At 52.4% G+C, this 27,616-nt stretch overlaps 1 protein-coding gene across 1 annotated transcript in view; it reads left to right on the forward strand.

The window, feature by feature from the left end:
- Positions 1-295: 295 nt before the first annotated feature.
- GLP1R (glucagon like peptide 1 receptor) overlaps positions 296-27,616 on the forward strand; it is a 41,881-nt gene continuing 14,560 nt past the window's right edge. Inside the window, exons 1-8 of the mRNA XM_039914860.1 lie at positions 296-388; positions 11,171-11,267; positions 13,017-13,031; positions 13,235-13,345; positions 20,231-20,349; positions 21,409-21,515; positions 23,823-23,976; positions 25,193-25,352. Coding sequence (XP_039770794.1) covers positions 296-388; positions 11,171-11,267; positions 13,017-13,031; positions 13,235-13,345; positions 20,231-20,349; positions 21,409-21,515; positions 23,823-23,976; positions 25,193-25,352 — 856 coding nt within the window. The remainder of the gene's footprint in view (positions 389-11,170; positions 11,268-13,016; positions 13,032-13,234; positions 13,346-20,230; positions 20,350-21,408; positions 21,516-23,822; positions 23,977-25,192; positions 25,353-27,616) is intronic.

A 27,616-nucleotide genomic window follows, 5' to 3' on the forward strand; every position in this document is an offset into this window, starting at 1 on the left:
CTGGGCTGAGCTGGGCTGAACTGGGCTGGGCTGGTCTGGGCTGTGCTGGGCTGTGCTGCGCCGGTCTGGGCTGTGCTGGTCTGGGCTGAGCTGGGCTGGGCTGGGCTGGGCTGGACTGGGCTGAGCTGGGCTGAACTGGGCTGGGCTGGACTGGGCTGGTCTGGGCTGTGCTGGGCTGAACTGGGCTGTGCTGCGCTGGTCTGGGCTGTGGCTCTGCGGTCCCGGGCGAGCGGCTCCGCAGGTGGTGAGCGTATATGGCTCCCGGGATCGCCCTCCCGTCCTGACCGGCTCGGCCATGCCCCTGCCCCCGCAGCCCCTCCTCTTCCTCCTCCTCCTCCTCCTCCTGCTCCTCCTCGGGACCCTGGGCAGGGCCGGACCCAGATCCCAGGTGAGTGGTCCGGGGCCGGGACCCCCGGAGGGGCGGGATGGGCTGGACGGGAGAGGGGGGCAGGGGCGTGGAAGAAGGGGCGGGAACCTGTCGGGGAGTAGGGAAGGGGAGCGTACTACAGTGCCCGGCACATGGAAAGCGCTTAAATGCCATAAATATCACCATTATCGTTATAGGGGCAGGATGGAGGGGAGGGGAGAGGGGGACAGGGGCACGGAAGAAGGGGCGGGAGAGGGAAAGGGGCAGAAACGTGTCAGTGGGTAGGGAAGAGGGGCGCCCTACAGCACCTCCCACATTGTAAGTGCTTAACGAATGCTATTACTATTATTAGTGGGGCAGGAGGGGGTGAGGGGAGAGGGGACGGGGCACTGAAGAAGGAGCAGGAGGCGGGAAGGGGCAGAGAAGTGTCAGGGGGTGGGAAAGAGGGGCGTAGTACGGTGCCTGGCACAGAGTGAACGCTTAACGAATGCCTTTCTTCTTCTTATTATTGTAGGGGCAGGAGGGGAAAGACAGAGAACCCTGGGGTCCGGTTGGGGCGGGAAGGGGGTGTGCGCCATCCCAGCCGGTGGGTCCTCTTCTCCTTCGCTCTGGGGCAGATCCTTGGTCCCGCCATCTCCCCTCCCAGGGCTCCAGGCTCTCCAGGCCCCCAGGGGCGTGTTGGCTTTGAGGGGCGACTCCCTCATTCTCTCTCTGGCCCGGATCGGGGGGGCCACTAGGCCCGTCAGTCTCTTCTCCTTCCTTGCCTCGCCCCAGCCCCCCCCCGATCCCCTCTCTCTCCGGACCTCCGAGCTGAGCCCCTTCCCTCCACCCTCTCCCAGGTGTCTCGTCATCCCTCATTCATTCATTCAATCATATTTATTGAGCACTTATTGTGTGCAGAGCACCGTACTAAGCGCTTGGGAAAGTCCAATACAGCAATAAAGAGAGACGGTCCCCGCCCGCAACCAGCTCACAGTCTAGAGGAGGGGAGGTAGACATCAATGCAAGTAACCAGGTATCAAGACATCAGTGCAAGTAAACAGGCATCAGTATAAATAAATAAAATGACAAATATATATATATAAAATGCGTATATATATATATGTGCTGCCTACCGGTGACCTCCACTGAGGGAAGCGCCGGGGTAGTTCTAAGGTAATCACGTTGTCCCAGGTGAGGCTCCCAGTCTCAATCCCCATTTGACAGATGAGCTAACTGAGGCACAGAGAAGTGAAGTGACTCGCCCAAGATCGTCACACAGCTGACAAGGGGCAAAGCAGAATTAGAACCCATGTCCTCTGGCTCCCAAACCCGGGCTGCTAAACCATGCTGCTTCTCTGGTTCCAAAACCCTGGAGCCCGGATCAGTGTGGAACGAGGGAGGGAACTTTCTCTCAGCTTCTGTCCTCTTTCAAGAGTGGACAGAGCACGGGCTGGAAGTCAGAAGGTCATGGGTTCTCACCCCCGGCTCTGCCATTTGTCTGTCGTGTGGCCTTGGGTAAGTCACTTCACTTCTCGGGGCCTCAGTTACCTCATCTATAAAACGGGGATTGAGACTGGGAGCCCGACGTGGGGCAGGGATTGTCTCCAACCCGATTTGCCCGTATCCACCCCAGGGCTTAGTTCAGTGCTTGGCACAGAGTAAGCACTTAAACGCCACAGTGATTATCTTCTTTCAAGTTGCATCTTTGAAATTTCAGAGAGCTCCCCTCTCCTGGTCAGAGAGCCTTCTCTACTGTTCCCATCCCCATCAGCAGGGAGAAACATAGCTTCTGTGGTGTTTTAATTTCCCCAAATACTTTTATTTCAGTGATTTGGCTTGTCCAGCTTCCCCTATTAATCTCTCACCTCCCCACGTCTACCCTCCACACTTGCCAACTGCCTCTTCAGCTCCTCTGTGACACCTAAGCACGTAACTTATCGTTTGTTAACTCCTCATTTCTTCTGTCATTTATCTTTCTCCCTCAGCTAGAGGGTAAGCTCTTTGTGGGCAGGGATCACGTTCGCTAATTCTACCGGGCTCTTCTGAGTGTTTTGCATAGCGCTCTACGCACATAGGTGTGAAATAAATGCTATCGATTAAGAATGATAAATATGTCTCCATGTTCTTTAGAGGGGGAAACAGACTCAGAGAAAAGTCCGAGTGGAAAAAGCACAGAACTGGGAGATAGGAGACCTGGCTAATCCCAGCTCCACCCCCTGGCATCTGTGGGACCTTGGCAGAATCACCGTTCTGTGCCTCAGTTTCCTCATCCATAAAATGGAGATGAAATAGCTGTTCTTCTTCCCCCTTGTTCAGTCGTATTTATTAAATGCTTACTGTGGTCAGAGCACTGTACTAAGCGTTTGGGAGAGTATGCCGCAACAATAAACAGACGCATTCCCTGCCCAGCCTTAGACTGTGAGCTCCGTGTGGGACAATGACATCTGCCTGACCTGATTGTCTTTTTGTATCCACCTCAGCCAACTATTAGCATAGGTTTGACATAAAGTTAGCGCTTGACAAATACCGTACCAGTATTATTATTATTATAGACCAAGGGACTTGCCCAAATCATACTGCAGGCCAGGGAGGAGGGGGGGACTAAAACCCCAACCTAATTAGTGCTCCTTCTGGTACATCCTGTGGTCTTCATCCAGGGCCAGGGGAAGCTGGGTGCCCTCACCCCAAACCAGAGTTCACCCCCTCCCCCTTGATACTCCTGGGCTATTTTTAGCTCAGAAGTAACCACAGCACAGGTAAAAAAGGAAACGCGTTACGGGAGAGGAGTGGGAGAGGTAGAGTATCGTTGACTCTAGTGGTCCCCTTAACTCCCCTAGGGGGGCAGATTGGGCCCTAGAGCATCCTTGAATCCCCAGTGTTTTGATTTGGGTGGTTCACTCCCCCCACCACACCCCAACATTATGGCAATCATCTTGCAACAAACTTTCTTTGCCTCTGGACTATACTACTAATGAACCTCCTCACTTGTCTCCATGCTTCCAACCTTTTCATTCTAAGTTAGTCAGTCATGGTATCTATCCAGAGCTGGCAGTGGAGGTCGCAACAGCGGCAGGAGCACAATCCACTTCTGTACCTGCTCCTACCACTTCCTCTCCTCAAATTCTCTCTTTGACCCTTTCCAGTCTGGCTTCTGCCCCCTTCAATCCACGGAAACTTCCCTCTCAAAGGTCACCAGTGATCTTCCTGCCAAATCCAACGGCCTCTACTCCATCCTAATCCTCCTCTATCTCTAGGCTGCCTCTGCCACTGTGGACCACCCCCTTGTCCTGGAAACATCATCCGACCTTGGCTTTCCGAACACTGTCCTCTCCCGGCTCTCCTCTTATCTCTCTGGCTGCTCTTTCTTGCCGGTTCCTCCTCTGCATCCCACCCTCTAACCGTGGAGGTCCCTCAAGACTCAGTTTTGGGGCCCCTTCTATTCTCCATCTATACCCAAGCACAGTGTTTTGAATACAGTAAGTACTCAATAAATACAACTGAACGAGTGAATTCGCTCCTTCAGCTTCAGCAACCATCTCTATGCAGATAATTCCCAAGCCTATGTCTCCACCCTGACCACTCTCCTTCACAATTCCTCCTGCCTTTATGACATCTCCATTTAGATGTCCTGCCGACACCTCCAACTTAACAGATCTAAAACAGAACTCCTTATCTTCCCACCCAAACCCTGTCCTCCCCAAGACTTTCCCATCACTGTAGACAATACCACGATCCTCCCGATCTCACAAGTTTTAGGATTAGAAGCTCATCTCTCTCATTCAACCCACGTATTCAATCTGTCACCAAATCCTGTCGGTTTCAACCTTCACAACGTCACTAAAATCCACCCTTTTCTCCCAATCTGAACTGCTACTAGCTGATTCCAAGTACTTATCCTATAATCCATCAGCCTTCTCACTGACCTCCCTGCCTCCTGTCTCTCCCCACTACAGTCCTTACATCACTCTGCTGACTGGATTGTTTTTCCCAAAAAACATTCACTTCACGTCTCCCTCTCCTCAAAAACCTCCAGTGGTAACCCATCCTCCTCCGCATCAGACAGAAACGCCTTACCATCGGCTTTAAAGTGCTCAGTCGGCTCGCCCCCTCCTATCTCTCCTTGCTGATTTTCTACTGTCATTCGGCCCACACGTCTCGCTCCTCCAACGCCAACTTGCTCACTGTACCTTAATCTCATCTATCTCGCAGTCAGCTTGCCCACTTCCTCCCTCTGGTCTGGAACTCCCTCCTTCAAATTCAACAGACCTCCACTCTCCCCACCTTCAAAGTCTTTGAAAAGCACATCTCCTCCCAGAGGCCTTCCCCGACTAAACCCTCATCTCCCCTATTCCCTCTCCCCCTCTATGTCACCTGTGCACTTGAATTCACCTCTTTACTTGGATCTGTACCCTTTAAGCACTTGATATTCACCCCCACCCTCAGCCCCACAGCACTTACGTACATATCCGTAATTTGTTTTGCCTTGTCTCCCCCTCTAGACTATTAGCTCCTGGTGGACAGAGGATATGTCTACCAACTGTGTTCCATTGTACTCTCCCAAGCTCTTAGTACAGTGCTCTGCACATAATAGGTGCTCGGTAAATACCATTGAGTGACTGATTGTTTGAGTTCCTCCCCTCCCACTTTAGCTCCTGGTCTGCCTTCTCTCCTAGATGGTGTCTTGGGGACTGGACTGGGCTGTAACTGGGCTGTGGGCATGGAATGTGTCTGTTTATTGTTATAGTGTACTCTCCCACAGTAAGGGCTCAATTAATAAAATTGAATGAATGAATGAATGACAAGGGGAGGGGTGCACCAAGCTCACGAGACCCTGTACTTCCAGCTCAGTGACTCTCCCTCAGCCTTTCTGGAACATATTCTTCCCCGAGTGGGATGGGCTTGGGCAAAGTTTTGGGGAGCTAATGGATTGGAGGAAGGAATGGCTCGATGATGATTGTATTACAAGCTTACCATATGCCAAGCCCTATGCTAAGCACTGGGGTAGATACAAGATAATCAGCTCATTCATAACAATCGACTGCATTTATTGAGCACTTAGTCTGTGCCAAGCACTCTACTAAGCGTTACAATATAACAGACACATTCCCCGCCCACAACGAGCTTACAGTTAATATAAACAAATGATAGTTATGCACCTAAAAGCTGTGCGGCTTGGAGGAGGGGATGAATAAAGGGAGAAAGTCAGGAAGATGCAGAAGGGAAAGGGAGAAGAGGAAAGGAGGGTGTAGAAGGTTCATGGTCCCTGTTGTACATGAGGATCACTGTCAAAGAGGGAGGGAGAATAGGCATCTTGTTCCCGTTTTACAGATGAGGAAACTGAGGCACAGAGAACTTAACTGACTTGCCCAAGGTCATACAGGGAAGCAGAACGGCCTAGTAGAAAGGGCACAGGCCTAAGAGTCGGAGGACCTGGGTTCTAATCCTGACTCTGCCACTTGTCTGCTGGGTGACCGTAGGCAAGTCACTTTACTCCCACATGCTTCAGTTTCCTCGTCTGTAAAACGGGGATTCCTACTTAGCTGCATATGGACGGGGATTGTGTCCATCCTAATTAGCTTGTATCTGCCCCTGTGCTTAGTACAGTGCTTGGCACAAAGTAAGCACTGAACAAGTACCACTAAAACAAAAAATGCTGTAGAGCTAAGGCTAGAACACAGGTCTGACTCCTACTCCCGTTCTTTTTCCATTAGGCCACACTGCCCTGCTATTCATCCAGGGAGTGGGGTCCTGACTGGGTCTCGCTGACTGTCAGGACTTTAATCGGGACCTACTGAGCCTAATCCACCAGTCAATCAATGGTATTTATTGAGCTCTTTCTGTGTGCAGTGCACTGTACTAAGCGCATGCCAGAGAACAATACAGTGGCGCTGGTAGACACATTCCAGTGCTTAGAACGGTGCTTGGCACATAGTAAGCGCTCAATAAATACCATCATTATTATTATTCCCTGCCCAAAGGAGCTTACAGTCTGCAGAAGGAGATCAACATTCTAATGTCACAGATAGAGGAAATGCAGAGTGTAAGGCTAGAGATAGATGAGAAGTGGCTAGAGGCCGGGAGTCAGAAGGACCTGAGTTCTAATGCGTCTGTTATATTGCTATACTGTACTCTCCCAAGCAGTTAGTACAGTGCTCTGCACACGGTAAGCAGCATGGCGTATTAGAGAAGCAGCCTAGAGTATTGGATAGAGCACGGGCCTAGGAGTCAGAAGGACCTGGGTTCTAATCTTGGCTCTGCCGCTTGTCTGCTGTGTGACCTTGGGCAAGTCATTTAACTTCTCGGTGCCACAGTTACCTCATCTGTAAAATGGAGATTTAGACGATGAGCCCCATGTGGGACATGGGCTGCATCCAGCCTGATAATCTTGTATCTACCCCAGTGCTTAGTCCAGTGCCTGGAACATAGTAAGTGCTTAATAAATACCATAAAAAAACTATATAAGTACTCTGAGTTTGGGGTGGGCTATCGAAAAGCATAGGGTGTCCAGAGCCAAGTGCATAGACAACACCGAAAGGAGGGCAGGTAGGGTGGGGAAATGAGGGCTTAGTCAGGGAAGGCCTCTTGGAGGAGAAGTGATTTTAGGAGAGCTTTGGCAGCGGTAGAGTGGGGGTCTATTGGTTAGGAAGGGGGAGGGAGTTCCACCCCAGAGGGATGGGGGCAAGGGGCCGGTGGCGAGACCGACGAGATCGAGGTTCAGTGAATAGGTTGGAATTCGTGGAGCGAAGAGTGTGAGTTGGGTTGTAGCAGGGGAGCAGTGGGGAAAGGTAAGAGGAGATGAAGTGATTGAGCGCCTTAATGCCAACGATAAAGATTTCCATTTGATAGGGTGGTGGGTGGGCAACCACCCGAGGTTTGGGAGGAGTGGGATGGCAGAGATTTGGTTTCAGCCATGTCATCTGTTTGCTTGTCTCCCGAGGAGGACCATGGAGGTCAGAGAGGGGCTGGGGAAGCTCATTACGATCCTAAGAGACTGAAAATCCAACAACTGAGGCAGCCCTGGCTTCCCACCAAATGAGGAAGGGTGTTGGCTGCGGTTGCCCAGAGGTCAGAGATGTTGCCAGTCGGTCTCTTGTAAGAAGCCCCTCGCCCGACCCCCAGCCCAGCGCCAATACCTCTATTGCTCACGTCTGGATTTGACTTTGGCAGCGTTCCTGCGAGCTCACAGGAGCGCCCGCAATCATACACGCGTGCCCACACGCACGCGCAGAGTCGTGACCCCTACGTGCCCCCGCTAGTCCCCCCCCCACAGAGCCCCTCCGCCTCTTGCCACTGATGGCAGCCCAAGTCCACGGCCCCCGTGAGTCACCGGGCAAGAGCGGGCTCCTGGCAGTGATCGGTGCAGCCTCGGCCTAATGAAGTTACGTCCCTGACCTCATAACCGTCAACCCTTTCCTCCGGGAAACCGGCCCCCCTGGGCCCAGTGCTGGGCCCGACAGAGAGGAGGAGGCGAAAACTAGTAAAATGCCCGCTCTCATTTGCCCTCCCCCGGGCTCTGTCGCTGCCCAGTTGGGCTTCATCCATCATCTCTGCCTGCTGGGTCTGTGCCCTGGCACCGGGGAGCCTCGGGGTCCCGCCATGTCACTTCCGCTCCGGCCCCGTGGAGATCGGCCTGGGCCGCCCGGGGTCTGGGGCTCACTTCTCCTGGGGGAGGCAGACAATCAGACCTCAGCCTGAGAGCCAGGGCTGAGGACACTTTGTCAGAGAGGCTGGAGATCGGTCCTACGGGGAAAGGCCAGAGGAGACAGAATTGTTTAGCCTGGGAAGGCCTTTAAAGCCTTATTTCAATTCATTCGTATTCATTGAGCGCTTACTGTGTGCAGAGCACTGTACTAAGTGCTTGGAAAGTACAATACAGCAATAAAGAGAGACGATCCTTGCCCACATCGGGCTTATTAAAGACACATCTTCTCCAAGAGGCCTTCCCTGACTAAACCCTCTTTTCCTTTTCTCCCACTCCCTTCTGCATCACCCTGACTTGTTCCCTTTATTCATTCTCCCTCCCAGCCCCACACCACTTGCGTCCATAGCAGCATGACATAATGAATAGATCACAGGCCTGGGAGCCAGAAGGTCATGGGTTCTAATCCCAGATCTTGCCTGCAGTGTGATCATGGGGAAGTCACTTCGCTTCTCTGGCTCTCAGTTACCTCATCTGGAAAATGGGGATCGAGACTGTGAGCCCCACGAGGGACAAGGACTGTGTCTAACCTAATTTGCTTGTATCCGATCCAGCCCTTAGTACCGTGACTGGTGCATAATAAGAGCTTAACAAATGCCATACTTATTATTATTTTTTATTATTATATTTATCCTGGTGCTTTCCCCCTGCATATCCACCCCACTGCTTCCCTTCTTCTCTCTACATTTTCCCCGTTGCCTTCAATCCCCTCGTTTCTTCACCCTGGGTTCCAGTCTGATGTCAGAGGGGTTCGGTCCGAGTGGCTTCTTCCGGTTTGCCTCAGCCTCTGGGGCAGTCCCCCGGGCATCATTGAGAGTTCTCCCCTCTCCAATCAATCAATTGTATTTACTGAGTGTTTCCTGTGTGCAGAGCACTGTGCTAAGTGTCTGGGAGAGTACAATATTACAGAGCCGTTAGACACGTTCCCTGCCCCACGACGAGCTGCACCCTTCCCGTCTGTGACCTTGCTCTATGCCCTCTCCCGTCTGCCTGCGGGAGCGATGTCTGAACCTGGGGTCTGGCACTGGGAATGGTGGGAAAGCGCAGGAGGTTGGGAGGGGAAGGGGCCTCTTGTCCTGGGGCCGAGGGCCCTCCTCTGCCGCGGGGCTTTTCATGGGTAGAGAAGTCCTTATCCCCACTAAAATGAGTCAGGTATCGATTTTTAAATGATCTGACTCAAGCCCTCAGTCCTGAGAGGGCCGGCCAAGAATAGCTCTTCCCCTGTGGAGAGGTTGGCCAAGGCCCAGGGACAAGGCCTCTTCCTTGGGCAGCAGTAGCTAGTTAGAAAGGATGTAGAGAGGGGGATGGAGGGAGAGGGTCTCTGCCCCTCGGAGGTGAGAAGTGGCGGGGAGAGGCTCGGGACCTATGGCCTGAGCTAAGGAAACTTGGCTCTGAGTGCGACTTGGTTTTTTATCCATTCGTTCATTCAATCGTATTTATTGAGCGCTGACTGTGTGCAGAGCGCTGCAGTAAAGACACATTCCCTGCCCACAAAGAACTCTGACAATTACTCTCCCCTCCTCAAAGCCTTATTGCAGGTATATCTCCTCCAAGAAGGCTTCCCTGATTAATCCCTCTTCTCCCACTCCCTTCTGCATCCCCCTGACTTGCTCCCTTTATTTATCCCCCCTCCCAGCCCCATCACACTTATGTACACATCTCTCATTTTCTTTATTTTAATGTCGGTACCCACCTCTAGACTCTGAGTTCCTTGTGGTCAGGAAATGGGCCTGTTGTATTGTTACAGCGCGCTCTCCCAAGGTGCTTAGTACAGTGCCCTGCACACAGTAAGCACTCAATAAATATGATTGATTGACTGACTTATCCGACTCCCGCTCCAAGCCATCTCACGGAGGAGGGAAGTGGTTAAAGCTAGCAAGATATGTACTCAGAGCCCCAGGGAGAGGTAGGGGTGGGTGGCAAAGGGTTACTCTCCCTGTGCTGCACACTGGGTATGAGTGACTTGGAAACCTGAGATCAGAAAGCCTGCAGGGGTCATGGAGACCGACTCCCCGCCTCCACGAAAGAGTTCCAAGCTGGTAGTCTAGGAAATGTGGGAGTTGGCGGGGAGCATCTCGGAGGGGTCCGGCCCAGGGGTCCCGGTGTCACCAGTCGTTGGCATGGGAACCCACCGTCTGTGCCCATCCCTCAGCACCAAGTGGGCAGTTGTTAAATGCTGACACTGTTACTGCTGGGAAGAAGTGTTGCCTAGTGAGAGGACCACGAGCCTGAGGACTTGGGTTCTAATCTCAACTCTGACATTTGTCTGCATTATGACTCCGGACAAGTCACTACACTTCTCTGTCCCTCAATTCCCTCATCTGCAAAATGGGAATTCGATACCTGTTCTCCCTCCTACTTAGTCCGTGAGCTTCATGTGGGACAGGGACTGTGTCCAACCTGATTAGCTTGTGTCTGCCCCAGCACTTTGTACGGTGCTTGGCATATAGGAAGCACTTTACAAATACTATTATGATTATTATCATGGTTATTATTATTATACCAGTGCTCAAATGGGAGTACTCCCTTTATTCAGCCCTCTTTCAGCCCCGCAGCACTAAAGTACATAGTTGTAACTTTATTTGTATTAATGTCTGTCTCTCCCTCTAGTCTGTAAGCTCGTTGTGAGCAGGGAATGTGTCCGTGATATTGTGATTTTGTAGTCTCCCAAGCACTCAGTACAGTGCTCTGCACGTAGGAAGCGCTCAATAAATACGATTGACTGGCTGGGATTGGGACAGGTTCCAGCAGACATTGGGGTGGCACTCTAGGTTTCTGATCCCCTTGGGCAGAGCCGTAGAGAGGGAGAAAGGAGAGGAAGGGGAGAGGAGCAGGGAGAAAGGAGGAGAGAGGCCACAGCATCTACCTGAATCATTCATTCATTTATTGGATCGTATTTATTGAGCATTTCCTGTGTGCAAAGCACTGTACTAAGCACTTGGGAGAGTACACTATAACAACAAACAGATACATTCCCTGCCCACAACTAGCTTGCATCAACTCCCAGTTCCGAGAGGACGTTGGTGACTGGGTGGAGGGGAGCGGGGCCAGTGGGCAGTGGGGGCGTCAAGTGACCTGTTGTGCTCTCGGTGATCACGGGACCTCGTCCGCTCTTTTCCCAGGGGCCGCCAGTGTCCCTGTCCGCGACGCTGCACAAGTGGAGGGAATACCGGCAGCAGTGTCTGAGGCTCCTGTGGGAGACGCCTTCACCGGCCGCAGGTCAGTGGGCTCATAATCATGAGAAGCAGCGTGGCCTGGTGGATAGAGCACGGGCCTGGCAGTCAGAAGGCCGTGGGTTCTAATCCTAGCTCTGCCACTTGTCAGCTGTGTGATCTGGGGCAAGTCACTTTACTCCTCCGTACCTCAGTTACCTCATCTGGAAAATAGGGATTGAGACTGTGAGCCCCACGTGGGACAGGGCCCGTGTCCAACCCAATTTAATTGTATCCGCTTCTTAGTACAGTGCCTGGCACATAGTAAGCACTTAACAAATACCGTAATTATTATTATTATGGTCCCAGAAGGGGTCAGATTAGAACCCACGTCTCTCGACTGCCAGACTCGGATCTGACTCCACTTCAGATCCCCATCTGAGACCGAGGGCTCTGGCTGCTGTCCTTGTTCAGAAGGCTGAGGGCAGGAAGCTTAGCCCCTAGCTTCTCCCCCCTCCCCTACCCACGGTAGCAATCCTGGGGAGGTGGAGGACACCCTCCCCCCCACATCATTGCCTTCCACCCAAGGAGTTGTAGGCCATAGATCTCTAAATTGTAAGCTCAACCTCTAGTCTGTTAGCTTATCGTGAGTAGGGAACGTGCCTACCCACTCTGTTGTATTCTACTCTCCTCCCAAGTGCTCAGTACAGTGCTCTGCACCCAGTAAACATTCAAAAACCATTTGATTCAGTTGGTGCCTCCACCTGACTCCTCCTCCCTTTCTCCCCTTTCCTCAGCCAACTCTCAATGGTCCCAAGCTGGCATCTGGGTTGTCCCTGTGGCCTACGGAGCGGCCCTTGGAGAGGCCGGATCTGTAAGCCGTGCAGGCATTTGTGCAGTGCTGGGTTAGAGGCTGAAGGCATCCCGGCCAGGCCTCTGCTCCGGCTCTGACTCCGGCCCCCGCTCCGACCCTGGCTCCGGCCCCGGCTCCCATTCCGGTCCCGGCCCATCCCCACTCCCAATGTCGTGGCCTCAACCGGGTGGCTTCCATCAAGGGCGATGACCGGGTGGCTTCCATCAAGGGCGATGTTCTCTGCCGATAGTGACGGGGGCCGTTTGCCCCCATCCCTCTGTTGGCCGTGCAGAACGGGGCCCAGGCTGGGCCGGGCCTCTCTGCTTCTTGGATCTGGAGCCAAAACTTGGACATGTGGGCAGGCTGGGATGGGAGGGCGGGGTGTCCTGGAGCCGGGCTGTGACTGCCAACTCTCCCACCGGAGTGGAAGAGGCTATAGAGGGAGGGGTCCGACAGACAGAGACGGTCTATCGCACCTTGAGAAGGAAAAGAAGGAGAAAAAGGAGGAGTTACTGAGGGGAACAACGGGAGAAAAGGAAGCAGCATGTCCTAGTGGGTGGAGCAAGGGCCTGGGAGTCAGAAAGACTTGGGTTCTAATCCTGGATCCACCACTTGTCTGCTGTGTGAGCTTGGCAAATAACTTAACCTCTCTGTGCCTCATTTCCCTCATCGGTAAAATGGGGATTAAGACTATGTGAGACAGGGACCTCAGCGCTTAGAACAGTCCCTGGCACATAGTAAGCGCTTAACAAATACCACAATTATTCTTATTATTACTCTCCCAAGCGCTCAGTACAGTGCTCTGCTCACAGGAAGCACTCAATAAATGCCATTGATGATGAGTCCTTTGGAGAGCTGGGGTGAGTGGAGCCAGGGAGTGTTTCGCTTCTTGGAGGAGGTGGGGCTTTGGAAGCTTTCGAAGGAGCAGGAAAACCTTTGTGAACATTTCCTTTGGTCTTCTAGAATTCTCTAGCGAGGGTATGAATCAGCCCCCGATCCCTTGGGAGCAAAGGACAAGTGGGAACTGCTTGTTCAGTGGCTCATCTGTGGTTCCAGCTTAGAGCTCAGAACTCTAGGCATTGTGCCCCCTGCCCCACAGACTCCTCGGAGGAGGGAGAGACGGGGGACCCCCCCTGCCCAACTCCCCCAGCCTGACTCGTCTTCTCCTCCTCTCTCCCCAGGAGTCACCGTTTGCAACCGAACGTTTGACGACTACGCCTGTTGGCCAGATGGAGTCCCGGGGACCTTTGTCAATGTTACCTGCCCCTGGTATCTGCCCTGGGCAAGCAGGGGTAAGAGAACGGCTCCCTGGGCCTCCGTCGCTGTCTGTCCTTGTCTCTGTATGCAGTTTCCTTCTCCGGGAGTTTTGGTTCCCCGGGGGTGTTCCTAGCCGCCCACCCCATCCCTCTTCCCCTGGACCTGGGCTTCGGCTTTCACAGCCCTGCCCCGAGGCTCGGGACTCTCTCCTGGCTTGGCCGGACTTCCCAAATTGCAAACCTGTGGTCCTCCCCGGCCCGACGGCTAGCTCGTTGCCCTCAAGAGGGCAGAGGATTCATCCACACTTTAAAGAGGCAACTCGAATAACTGCTTATAAACCATTCCTCCCGTCCTGCATCCCCACCCTTAAGGGATTCGCCGGGAGATCAGGGTGGGATGGGGAAGAGGGGCGTCTGCCCCTCTCCTCTCCCCTCTCCTCCAGGCACCCTGGCTTTTCCCATTTTCCTGAGGCGTCTCCATCTCGAGGGCCTGCTACCTGGTGGATAGGGGGAGAGATGGATGTCAGAGGCAAGAAGATCATTAAGGTTCCAGGCTTTCTCCCACACCCTGGAGGGGAGTGCTCATTGTGGGCGGGGAATGAGTCTGCTTATTGTTCTTTCCCAAGCTCTTAGTACTGTGCTCTGCACCCAGTAAGTGCTCAGTAAATTCGATCGAATGATTGAACGAGAGGCGGCACGCTCAACCCGGCCAGCGAATGGAATCGGAAGATACTGCAAGTGCAGGGCAGGTCTGAAATAAAGTGTGAGCCCCACTTGGGACAATCTGATTACCCTGTATCTACTCCAGCGCTTAGAACAGTGCTTGGCACATAGTAAGCCCATAACGAATACCCCCTCCCCCCCCCCCAAAAATGACCCGGGTAACTAGCAATTAGCCATGCAGACCCTCAGGGTGGCAGGAGGGAGGGAGGAGAGAAGTGCAAAGGAAAAGCCCAGGACCTCTGCTGCTATCTCCGATGTAGATAATTATATTAATAATGATGGTGTTTGATAAGTGCTTTCTATGTGGCAAACAATGTTCTAAACACTGGGGTAGATACTAGCTATATAGGTTGGACGCAGTCTCTGTTCCAAATAGGGCTCACAGTCTTAATCCTCATTTTCTAGATGAAGGAACTGAGGCCCAGAGAAGTGAAGGGACTTGCCTAAGGTCACACAGCAGACAAGTGGCAGGTTCAGGATTAGAAACCAGGTCCTTCTGAGTCCCAGGCCCGTTCTCTATCCACTAATTAATTAACTGTGATATTTGTTAAGCACTTACTGTGTGCCAGGCATTGTACTAAGAGCTAGGGCGGATACAAGCAAATTGGATTGGACATAGTCCCTGTCCTACATGGAGATCACAGTCTCAATCCCCATTTTACAGATGAAGTAACTGAGGCACAGAGAAGTGAAACAGGCAAGTGGCAGAGCCGGGATTAGAACCCAGGTCCTTCTGACTCCCAGGCCCGGGTTCTAGCCACTAGACCACGCTGCTTCTTTTCCCCGGCTCTGCTCCTGTCGTGCCCGCAGCCTGGGGTTCCTAAGCTTGTCCTTTGCAGTTCTGTCCGCTCTTCTTCCTGGCACGGCCGCTCTGCAATCCCTCCCCACTGAGGGGGCTCCGTGGGCCTGTCGCTCTGGGGGTCTGCCGGGCTAATTGTCAGTCGCTCGGGTCATTTCCGGCCTGGCGGCCTCCTCCCCTCCCTGAGGTCGCATCTCTGGCCACCCCGGCAGCTGCGGCTTCTTCCGATTCCATTGGCTCGCCGCCGGACCGAATGGGCGGCCTTCCCCTGTGGGGCAAGTGAGAGAGCCTGGAGCCTCAATGGGTCTTCCTGCCTCTGGCTTCAGCTAATGTACAGAATGAGGGGTGACTTGGGGCTCATCGTGGAACTAGGATTTGGGCTCTCAGCAACAGCAGCAGAAGCCTTGCCCCGCTGGGACGGAGGGGCCAGGGTTTTTTTTTGTTGTTGTTGTTTTCATTTAATGGTCTTTGTTAAGCACTTACTGTGTGCAAGGTACTGTACTAAGCAATGGGATAGATACAGGCAAATCAGGTTGGAGACAGTCCTTGTCTCCACTGGGGCTCAGAGCCTTGATCCCCATTTTACAGAGGAGAGAACTGAGGCACAGAAAAGTGAAGTGACTTTCCCTGAGAAGCAGCATTTCCGAATGGATAGAGCGTGGGCCCCAGAGACAAGGGGACCTGGGTTCTAATACCGACCCCACCAACTGACTGCTGTGTGACCTTGGGCAAAGTCACTTCACTTCTCTGGGCCTCAGTTACCTCATCTGTAAAATGGGGATCAAGACTGTGAACCTTATGTAGGAAAGGGACTGTGTCCAACCCGATTAGCTTGTATTTACCCCAGACCTTAATAAAGTACGTGGCAGATAGTAAACACTTAACAAATACCATTAAAAAAAAGTGATGAGCAGGTGAGTGCAGCACAGACTGGAGTCCAGATTACTGGTGAACACATCATCGTCCTCTTCGATCCCTGGCTTGCAACCTGGAGTCTCCTTAGGCTTGATTCTTCCTTAACAAAATGTCCCCGATCCTCTTCTTCCTCCCCTTCCCTAGAATCACCGTAAGAGCACAAACCCTGCTTTCTCTGCCGCCAACCTTTCCCCTTTCCAGTCTGTCCTGCACTCAGCTACTCATCATTCCCCACCAGAAAGCCTCCCACGCCCTTGTCCTCTCCCATCGCCTCGCATGTAAAACAAATGATTTTCACCACGGCTGTCAAGGTCCTACTTGCATTGGCTCCCTCTTGGCTAGCTTCCCTCTGCTCTGGCTAACCCGGCTAACACACATCTCCAAACTCCAACCCACCTGCTCCTGCTAATCCTCAATCCAAATCCTCCCCTCTTTCCTAAAATAGTTAACTCCCTCTTCCCTCCCTCCTCACCTCCTTCTGCCTCCCGTCCCCACTCTCCTTTCCCATCCCCATCTCCCACCCTCATCCCCGCCCCAGCGAGGAGTGATTCACCGGACACGCAGTAATTTGCGGCATTAAATGCTGGCTTGGTAATTCATCCTAAAGGACAATGACATGACTAATCTCGGCCCGTTTCTGACGTCCAGCTGGAGTAACACATAGAGACCATTTTTTTTCCAAGAGAGAAAGCGTTTAATTTTGTTTTTATTTCCAACATAAGCGATCTAGCTAATGAAATATTCCTATGGCTCCTGGCATGCAAGATCGTATTTTGTTTTCTGTGGGAGGGGGAGGTTAGCCAACCCCGGGACCGCATTTGATTTACTAGCTCATCCCCAACTAAGATAAACGAGGCTATCAACACCAGCGCTCTTCACTGGCCTTTCCCTCTGGCCTCTGATTAGTGTCCGGGGACTACGGGAATGGACAGGAATGGCTGGGAAGCAGTCCGGCTTTTAATATTTAATGCTAATAAAGGATAATTGACAGAGAATTCAAGCACCCAGGTCTCATTTAGCTCCAGCGGGTGAGAGATTGTCTCAGGCTCCACGTCTGATGCACCAACTGAACCATATCCACCTTCCCACTGCCCGGTCCTGCAGTGCTAGCCAAAGGGGCCCCAAGCTAGTCGAGGCAAATTAGCGCTAATATAAATATTTTCTGAGGACATGTGGTCATAAATATGTATAGAGATAGACGGTTTTGTTTCCAGAGGGAGTTTTGTATCTGCTGGCAAATCTTTTCCAGTGAGTTGGGTGCTGCTTGAGGGTTTGAGTTACCTGCTGGACTAAGTTCTGTTTCCATCCAATTTTTACTTCTCCTACAGCCTGTGGAGGACAGCGCAGGTATCCGGGGGGAGGTGAGCCATTTGGGACATGTTAAATACCTCTATAACTCTGAAGGGTTAGTCCAAGGAAACTGGGGACCGCCAAGGACAAGATGAGAGGAAGTGGCAGAGGCTTTGGGCCAGAAATCAATCAATCAATCAATGGTATTTATGGTGCTCTTACTGTGTGCAGAGCACTGTATTAATCACTTGGGAGAATACAGTCCGACAGGGTTGGTAGACACGTTCCCTGCCCATAACAAGCTTCCAGTCTAGAGGGGGAGACAGATGTTAATATAAATAAATTGTGTGTATGTACATTGAGTGCCATGGGGCTGAGGGTGGGGTGAATAGTAAGGGCCCAAAGAAAGGAGGAAGAACTTGACATTTTTAATCCCTGGAACTTTTTACGTGAGGGAGCCTGAGGGATGTCCTTCCTCATAATAATAATAATAGTTACGGTTTTTATGAAGCACTTACTATGTGCCCAGCACAGTACTACGTTCTGGGGTAGATACAAGATATTCAGGTTGGATGCATTCCCTATGCCACATGAGGCTCGAACTCTAACTGGACAGGGGAGGAGATCATGCTCTCTAGAGCCATTTAGCCAGTTTACCCACGGTCTCCTCTCCTCCCACTTTGCGGGCTCTGCCCAGTTTTGGATAATACTCTATGAAGGTGATTCTCCCTGGAGACCCAGCTCAGTTGCCAGGGGCCTAAGGCAGGGGCCAGTTATTCCAGATATTTAACTCCCTCCTCAAACCCCCGTCCCTCCACGTCCCTCAGCCCTTGCTCTGAATGATGATTCTTGATTCAAAAAATTGACACTGTCAAGTGTGAACTCCCTAAAATCTCCCCTGCCCCTCCCCAATCCCTCCCTGTTTCTGCCCCTTCTTCAACTCTTCCACCTTTCCCAGCAGTATCTCTAGAGGAGATAAGAATAATAATAATAACGGTATTTGTTAAGCATTCACTCCGTGCCAGGCAGTGTACTAAGCGCTGGGTTGGATACAAGCAAATCGAGTTGGACACAGTCCTTGTCCTGCATCAGGTTCACAGTCTTATTCCCCATTTTACAGATAAGGAAACTGAGGCCCAGTGAAGTGACTCGCCTAAGGTCACACAGCAGACAAGTGGTGGATCCGGGATTAGAACCCATGGCCTTTTGACTCCCCGGGCTGTGGTTTATCCACTACGCCCTGTTCTCCTCCCTCCTCAAAATCCACCCCTGAGTCCCAGCCTCCTCCTGCTCCCCAGCTCTCCAGCCCAGAGGACCCCGTGGAGGGAGCTTCGGGGAGCACCAGAGGAGTCATGAGAGTCCCTCTAAAGAGGAGAGACCCTTCTGACCCACCAGCACCACCCCCATCAGCTCGGGGAGATCAGCTGCTGGCAGAGGTCACGCACACTGCGTCCCCAGTCCCTCCTGGGGGATATTGGTCAGAGAGAGAGTCTGGGAAGGCCGCCCGCTCAATGAGGGACTCAGTATGGGCAGAAGCAGGCCGATGGGCCCAGGCGCCCCGGCTCTGGGGTCGGAGGGAGAGACACGGAGCCTTGGAAGAGCGTGGACTGCGTGCCCAGACCATAGACACGCTCTGTCACGGCGGCGGCCCAGGGGCTGGGGGCCTGAAAGGTCCCCCCGGAGCAGCCAGGAGGCTTGTGCGCTAGTGACAGGGAAGCTAATTTGTCTTCTTCTCGCTAACGGAGACCTGAAGGCACCGCGGCTGCCTCTTACAAACCGAGAGGGATGGGGGGCTACCACCGCTTCATCACTAGCTCGGTCGGTCAGTGACATTTACTGAGCACTTACGGTGTGCAGAGCACTGAACTAAGCGCTTGGGAGAGGACAGTAGAGGTGGGGACCTAATGAGGAAGGAGCAGGAAACCCTCCCTGGGGGATGTGGGGCAGAGGGATGAGGAGTTCCTGATTTTTCATTCTGATTACAGCCTGACTGTTAGCTTTGGAGCCCAAGAAGTGTATCCGGGCTGAGGTAGAGGAGTCTGGGCTTCTTGGGTAAAAATCCCCCTGAAAACCGAGTCCCGGGACCCCAGACTCAAACCCCTAGAAACCGCCCTGGGGTGCACTCATAGTAATAATTACTGTGGTATTTGTTAAGTGCTTACTGTTTGTTATGTGCCAGGCACTGTTCTAAGCACTGGGGCAGATTCCAGCAAATCAGGTTGGACACAGTCCCTGTCCGGCGTGGGGCTCACAACCTTAATCTCCATTTTACAGATGAGGGAACTGAGGCACAGAGAAGTGAAGCGACTTGCCCAAGGCCAGGCAGCAGGCAAAAGGCGGAGCCGGGATTAGTGCCCGTGACCTTCTGACTCCCAGGCCCCGTCTCTATCCACTACACCGTGCGGCCCCTCGCCTCTGCCAGGATGGGCTGGCAGGCTGGGGGGCTGGGTGGGTGCCGGTGTCTCTGTCAACTAAGGGTCCGGAAGTGGGAAACGAGCGGAGGGTAGGAGTTCCATGGAAAGAGCTGGCTCCTGGCAGGCCAAGAAGCGGTGTTCGAGGGGAAGGAGAAGCAGCGCGGCTTAGCGGCTAAAGCCTGGGCCCGGGAGGCAGAAGTAACTGGCTTCTAATACCAGCTCCGCCACTTGTCTGCTGTGTGACCTTGGCCAAGTGCATGGTGGAGTGGATCGAGCGCGGGCCTCGGAGTCAGAAGGTCATAGGTTCCAATCCGGGCTCTGCCACTCGTCTGCTCTGTGACTTTGGGCAAGTCCCTTCTCTTCTCTCTGCCTCAGTTACTTCATCTATCAAATGGGGATTAAGACTGTGAGCCCCTTGTGGGACAGGGACTGTGTGCCACCCGATTTGCTTTTATCCACCCCAGCGCTTAGTACAAGTGCCTGGCACACAGTAAGCGCTTCACAAATACCACAATTATTATTATTAGTAGTAGTAAGCGCTCAATAAATACCACTGACTCCTCTGAAAACCCCGTGGGAGCATCGGAGCCGCTCCCCGCTGTCGGGGATGGGATGAAGGGTTGCAGGGAGGGATCACAGGCTTCATGGCTCGGACCCCGGGTTGCCTGGAAAAGGCTTGGGGGGCTGGGAGGCTGGGGATCCGTCGTGGAGGTGGTGTTTGGCTCGCTCCTTCCCCTCCGGGTCTCTCCGGATGGCCGCGTCACCGCTCTGGTCTCTCAGTCTCCCACGGACAGGTTTACCGCTTCTGCACTCTCGAGGGCACGTGGCTGCAGGAGAAGAACGCCACCCTGACCTGGAGGAACCTGACTGAGTGTGAGGACGCCGAAAAGGGGCAATGGGTGAGGGCCAGGGGAAGCCAAGGGGTAAGGAAGGGGCTGACGTCGGTGGGGAGACAGGGGCTCGGGGAGAGAGAGAAGACAGAGGCGGCCCAGCCGGGGAGGGGTGCTGGTAGAGTGGACCGGGTGCTCCTGATCTGGCAGGGACTTTGGGAAGGTCTCATCCATTCCCCTGCCTCTGGTCAGGTCCACATCAACATCAAGCAAGGGCCTGGGAGCCAAAAGGTCCTGGGTTCTTATCCCACTCTTCCACTTAACTATGTGACTTTGGGGAAGTCACTTCACTTCTTTGGGCCTCAGTTACCTCATCTGAAAAATGGGGATTAAGACTGTGAATACCATGTGGGACAGGTGCTGTGTCCCACCTGATTTGCTCATATCCACCCCAGCACTTAGTACCATGCCTGGCGTTTAGTACAGTGCCTGGCACACGCTAAGCGCTTTAACGAATCTCTCAGTTATTATTATTATTATCCCTCTGTCCCCCCAATCCTGTCCAGGGAGGCCCAGAGAGTCACACTAACACCGAGGATAATTCTGAAGTATGGAGCCGAAGGGTGGGGCCTTTGAGAGGAGCATGGATTTTCCCTTCCCTGGATCCTAATGGGTCGGACCTCGTCCGAGAGCGGACCCTTTCCTATTATCCATGGCTGGAGCGCAGACTCCCTGAGCCATCTCTCCCACCGAGATCATCTCTTCCAATGCGGTGCTTGCAGGCAGGATGACCAAACGTGTGATGTTCTCTCCCCCAACAGCCCTGCCCCTCTGGGCCAGGGCCTCTGACTGTGGGGCATGGATGAGTGCCAGGAAGGTGACCAGGAACTCCAGGTTCTCTCGGTGCTTTGTCAACGCCGAATGGGAGGGGAAGTCGGTCCCAGAGGATGGAGGGGTACTGGCGGGGGCGGGGGGAAATGGAGGACGGAGGAGCTGGGAAATGAGATGACCGGAGATTTACGGAGCCGGCAGGCTGCTGGCACCGCTTCACCCTGACAACGGAAAGAGGGGCCCAGGACCCGGAGAGAGGAGGGGGGTTGACCAGTTCTCCATCCCTCCCCTCTGCAGAGTCCCCCCGAGGAGCAGTTTCTGTTTCTCTCCATCATCTACACGGTGGGCTACGCCCTCTCCTTCTCCGCCCTGATCGTCGCCACTGCCATCCTCCTCCAGTTTAGGTGAGTGAGGGGAAAGGGGATATCTCGTTTTGCTCTCTGCGTCCATCCCTAGCCACTGCCCAGACGGGGACAATGATGAGTTCTATCTGAGGCAGGAGAAGCAGTGTGGCCTTGTGGATAGAGCACGGGACTGAGTCCTAATCCCTACTCCACTCTTTGCTCACTGCGTGACCTTGGGGAAATCATTTTCTGTCTCTAAACCTATTTCCTCATCTATACAATGGGTTCAATCCATCAGTCAGTGGTATTTACTGAGCTCTCAGTGTTCATTCGATCGTATTTATTGAGCGCTTACTGTGTACTAAGCACTGTACTAAGCGTTTGGGTAAGTATAATACCACAGAATTAGCAGAAACACTCCCTGCCTATTTCGAGATAACAGTCTAGAGGGGGAGAGAGACAATAATATGAATAAATAATTCACAATATATAATTTAAAACAATGTACATAAGTGCTGTGGGGTTGGGGGTGGGGCAAATATCAAATGTCCAAAGTCACAGGTCAAAGTGCATAGACGAAAGAGTGAACTGGGGAAAAGAAGGCTTTATTGAAGAACGCCTCTTGGGGAAGGTGTGACCGTAATAAAGTACTGTACCCCTTCCTGCCTAAGACTGTGAACCCCACGAGGGACAGAGAATGTCTGTCCTGATTATTTAAGCCCCAGTACTTAGAAGAGCGCTTGGCACAAAGTAAGCACTTAACAAATACTAATATTATTAGTAGGAGTAGTAGGATTGTTATATTGAAAAGCTAGTCCAGGCAGGGGTGGGAGGAGAGAATGATGGAGGAGCTGAAGTTGAACCACAAACCTGTCCTCCTGGAAAATGCAGGTGTCTCCACTTCTCCATCATGTCCACGTCCCTTTGGACTTCCGTGGACTCTAATGCTGGAACCCAGAGAGAAATTCCTGGGTAAAGAAGTGGGAAATTCTGGACACTGTGAGGGCCAAGTGAACCTGGTTTGAGAACGGGAACATGAGGCAGGCAGGGTAATGATTTCCATTGCAGAGTTCAATAACACTGAGTAAACCAATACTTAATAAACGCTATGATCATTATGTTTTAATCACTGAGGTAGAAACTAGGTTAGGCTATCAGGCACAGTCCTGATAGGGAATTTAATCTCCATGAGGAAACTAGAAATCAGAGTGCTTAAGTGACTTCCCCAAGTTCTCACAGCAGGCCAACGGCAGAGCTGGGATTAGGTCCCGGGTCTCCTGACTCACCGTCTTGAATTCTACCCACCGGGCCACACTGCCTTCCCAGTGGTGACATTAGCCCTGCCAGGGTAATGTGAATGCCGACAGCTCTACACCTCCAGAACATGGAGGAAGCTAGTCACCGCCTACATCTTTTAGCTCAGCTAGACATTGTCTTCGTTGTCCTTACAGGGAATAAAATAAACGAAACCACATAATAGAGGAAAATCTCCATTAGGGTGGATGCTGCACTTACACGGCAAGAACGTTCGTTGGTCTGTCAGGGAAAACACTCGGACGTGTCAGACTAATCAGTAATCTGCCTGGCCACTCTCCCAGGTGAAAGGGCCGGAGAGAGAACTGACCCGAGATAACTTTGGGGAGGAAAGCTAGAAGCACCAGGAAGAGACGAGGCATACGCAGCCAGAAGTCAGCCCCTTTATTCACCCCCCGTCCCAGCCCCACAGCGCTCGTATCCATAACTGTGATGGATTTATTTCTAATTCTATTCACGTCTATCTTCCCCTATATCTGTAAGCTCCCCGTGAGCAGGGAATGTGTCTGTTTTATTGTTATATTCTGCCAAGTGCTTAGTACAGTGCTCTGCACCCAGTAAGCACTCAATAAATGCAGCAGACTGATTTTTCATTGAGTTCAGCTGACCCTACAGCCAAATGATAATGATGATGATGATGACGATGATGGCATTTGTTAAGCGCTTACTATGTGCCGGGCACTACTTAAGCGCTGGGGTAGGTACAAGCTTATCAGGTTGACCCATGTGGGGTTTACAGTCTTAATCCCCATTTTACAGATGAGGGAACTGAGTGACTTGCCCAAAGTCACACAGCCGACGAGTGGCGGAGCCGGGATTAGAACCCAAGTCCTCTGACCCCCAAGCCCGTGCTCTTCCCACTAAGCCTCGCGGCTTCTCCGTCCCTCGAACCCACTCCCCCACCCCCCACCATCACTGCCTCTATTCATGGCAGCCTCGATGTGGTTCAGACTACCCCCGTGTCCAGGATGGAACAATCCCCCGCTATCCGGTTAGGCCACAGTGCTATTCAATCCAGACGACTGACTTTCCAACTGAATTTCACTCTTCCAGACACCTGCACTGCACCCGGAACTATATCCACCTGAATCTCTTCACCTCCTTCATCCTCCGGGCCCTGTCTGTCTTCATCAAGGACACCGTGCTCAAGTGGATGTACAACACAGCTACCCAGCAGCACCAGTGGGAGGGCTTCCTTGCCTACCAGGTAGGGATGAGGCAAGAGACCCGGGTTCTAATCCCAGCTCAGCCATTTGTCTGCTGGGTGACCTTGGGCAAGTCATTTCTCTGTGCCTCAGTTACCTTATCTATAAAATGGGGATTAAATCCTCCTCCCTCTGATTAAGGGTCTGTACTCTCCCCTTCTTTAAAGCCTTATTGAAGGCACATTTCCTCCAAGAAGCCCTCCCTGACTAAGCCCTCCTTTCCTCTTCTCCCATTCCCTTCTTTGTCACCCTGACTTGCACCCTTTATTCATCTCCCTTCCCATCCCCACAGAACTAATATCCATATCTGTCATTTATCTGTTTATATTAATGTCTGTCTCCCCCTCTAGACTGTAAACTTGTTGAAGGAAGGGCTTCAACACAGAACAATCCCAACAATCCCAGCTCTGCCACTTGTCAGCTGTGTGACTGTGGGCAAGTCACTTAACTTCTCTGTGCCTCAGTTACCTCATCTGTAAAATGGGAATTAACTGTGAGCCTCATGTGGGACAACCTGATTACCCTGTATCTATCCCAGCGCTTAGAACAGTGCTCTGCACATAGTAAGTGCTCAACAAATGCCAACATTATTATCGTATTGTATGTACTCTCCCATGCACTTGCTCTGCATACGGTAAGTGCTCAATAAGTACAAGAGCACGGGCTTGGAAGTCAGTGGTCGTGGGTTCTAATCCCGGCTCTGCCACTTGTCAGAGGTGTGACTGTGGGCAAGTCACTTAGCTTCTCTGTGCCTCAGTTACCTCATCGTACAATGGGGACTAAGACTGTGAGCCCCCCGTGGGATAACCCTGATTACCTTGTATCTACCCCAGTGCTTAGAACAGTGCTTGGCACATAGTAAGCGCTTAACAAATGCCATCATTACTATTATTACGATTAACTGGCTGGCTGGCTGACTGACAATCTTATATCTAACCCCCGCTTAAAACTGCGCCTGATGCTTCATAAGTACTGACGCTTAATAAGTACGACGTACAGTTCCCCCTTCTACCTAATGAAAAGAGGTTTTCTGGAAAGTTGGGGTAGACGCTGGATAATTGGAAGAGGGATCCTGGGGAGGGAGGGGGAAGAAAAGAGGCTGAGATGGGACAGATGGGGAGGAAGAACCGGTGCGTCGGGTGGCTCTGGGTCAGGGAGGCCCAGTAAGGCCCGCTGGATTGGAGCAAGCAAACCACTGACCAGGCCCTGCTTTCCCAGGAATCTCTGGGCTGCCGCTTGGTCTTCCTGATGATGCAGTACTGTGTGGCCGCCAACTACTACTGGCTCCTGGTGGAAGGGGTGTACCTGTACACGCTGCTTGTGCTCTCCGTCTTTTCCGAGCAAAGGATCTTCCGGATTTATCTGTGCATTGGCTGGGGTAAGGTGGGAGTCGGAGGGCTTTTTTTTCCTATGGTATTTGTTAAGTGCTTACTACGTGTCAAACACTGTTCTAAATGCTGAGGGAGATACATGTAAATTAGGTTGGACACAGTTCACGGGACATAGGGCTCACAGCTCTAGTAAGGTGGGAGAACAGAACTGAAGCGCCGAGAAGTGAAGTGACTTGGCCGAGGTCACACGGCACGCAAGTGGCAGAGCCGGGATTAGAACCCAAATCCTCTGACTCCCGGGCCTGGGTTCTTCCCATTAGGCCACGCTGCTTTGGAGGGGAAGAGGGCCGAGGGAGGGTGTCGGTTCAATCCCGTGAGGTCACGCTTTCCATCATCCCTGCTGATACTGAGGTTCCAGACTTGTCACTCTGCTCCCAGTCTTCCCTCTGCATCCGAAGGCCTCAGTGCTGCTTCTTCCCTCTATGGTACCCAGTATGTGGGAGGCTTTAGCCAAGGTTGGGGTGGCCCAGGACCCCCAAGGAGACCACCTTCCCAGCTGGGCTGTGGGGGCTTCAGAGGCAGGGGGAACACCTAAGGCGGGAAACACAACAGTTCATTAGAGACTGTAATCTCATTGTGGCCAGCGAATGTGTCTGTTTATTGTTGTACTGTAATAATAATGTTGGTATTTGTTAAGCGCTTACTATGTGCAGAGCACTGTTCTAAGCACTGGGGTAGATACAGGGTAATCAGGTTGTCCCACACGAGGCTCACAGTCTTAATCCCCATTTTACAGATGAGGTAACTGAGGCACAGAGAAGTTAAGTGACTTGCCCACAGTCACACAGCTGGCAAGCGGCGGAGCTGGGATTCGAACCCATGACTTTTGACTCCTAAACCCAGGCTCTTTCCACTGAGCCACTCCTAAGTGCCTAGTATAGTGCTCCGCACACAGTAAGCGCTCAATAATTACAATCCAACAAGAGCTGTGTCCCATCTGCTTGTATCGTGTCTACCTTGGTGTTTACTACAGTGTTTGGCACAGAGTAAGCGCTTCACCCATCCCACCTTTGCTATGATTACCGATACCAACTTTGGCAGCGTTGGGAGAATGTGCGCTGAGTCGAGCTTACCGGTCTTCTCTGGGTGGCCGTGGGGACACGGTCGAGCAGGATAAAGGAACCCGGATTCGAGTGGAGCCCAGCTGGGAATGTTTTAGCCAAAAAAGTTTGCTGAGGACTGTGGCGCTGTCTTTTTTGCTGAAACATTTCTGGTTGTGCCTCCGCCTCTCAGCGAGCGAAGCTCACTCTGCAGAGGAGACCAGCGCTAAGGGCCGTCTGGACCGGGCTACTGATGCCGGACTGGCCTTCTTGAAGATGCATTCCCGGGACAGCTGGACGGTTCTTCCCGGACGCTCGTCTGTCTCTTCTCCGGGCACGTCCCTTGCCTCCTCCTAGCCCACATGGATTCTATTGAACTGGCTGAGTGGAAGGGTGGAGTGTCTGTGTTTTAGGCTAGGAAACCCAGGCCAGGCCAGGCCCATGAGAGCTTGCGTCCACCATGGGTTGGCACACCGAGTGTGTCCGGTAGCTTCCGCTTAGTCAATGATGGCGCAGCGGGGTGGCAACCGGTGGCTGAGGCTCTCGGGATCTGTCATTTCAGAGCCCTCCCTGCTGCCCATGCTGTGTCCGTTTTGTTCCTCGGGGATCCCTCGGTCGGACAGGGCTGTGTTTGAGGTAGGGAGGACCAGATGAAGTCACAAGTGATTCCTGAATCTCTCCCTCTGCCCTGCCCACCCTCTCTTCATACTAATAATACTAATGATGATGGTATTGTTAAGCACTTACTATGCGTCAAGCACTCTTCTGAGTGCTGGGGTAGATACAAGCTAATCAGGTTGGACACAGTCCCTGTCCCACATGGGGCTCACGGTCTTCATCGCCATTTTACAGATGAGATAACTGAGGTCCAGAGAAGTGAAGTGACTTGCCCCAGGTCACACAGCAGACAAGTATTCATTCATTCATTCAATAGTATTTATTGAGCGCTTACTATGTGCAGAGCACTGTACTAAGCGCTTGGCATGAACAAGTCGGCAACAGATAGAGACAGTCCCTGCCGTTTGACGGGCTTACGGTCTAATCGGGGGAGACGGACAGACGAGAACGATGGCGATAAACAGAGTCGAGGGGAAGAACATCTTGTAAAAACAATGGCAACTAAATAGAATCAAGGCGAAGTACATTTCATTAACAAAATAAATAGGGTAATGAATAAATAAAGTAGCAGAGCTGGGATTAGAACCTAGGTC

The sequence above is a fragment of the Ornithorhynchus anatinus genome, chromosome 19, assembly GCF_004115215.2.
Source record: "Ornithorhynchus anatinus isolate Pmale09 chromosome 19, mOrnAna1.pri.v4, whole genome shotgun sequence".
Classification (NCBI taxonomy): Eukaryota; Metazoa; Chordata; class Mammalia; order Monotremata; family Ornithorhynchidae; genus Ornithorhynchus; species Ornithorhynchus anatinus.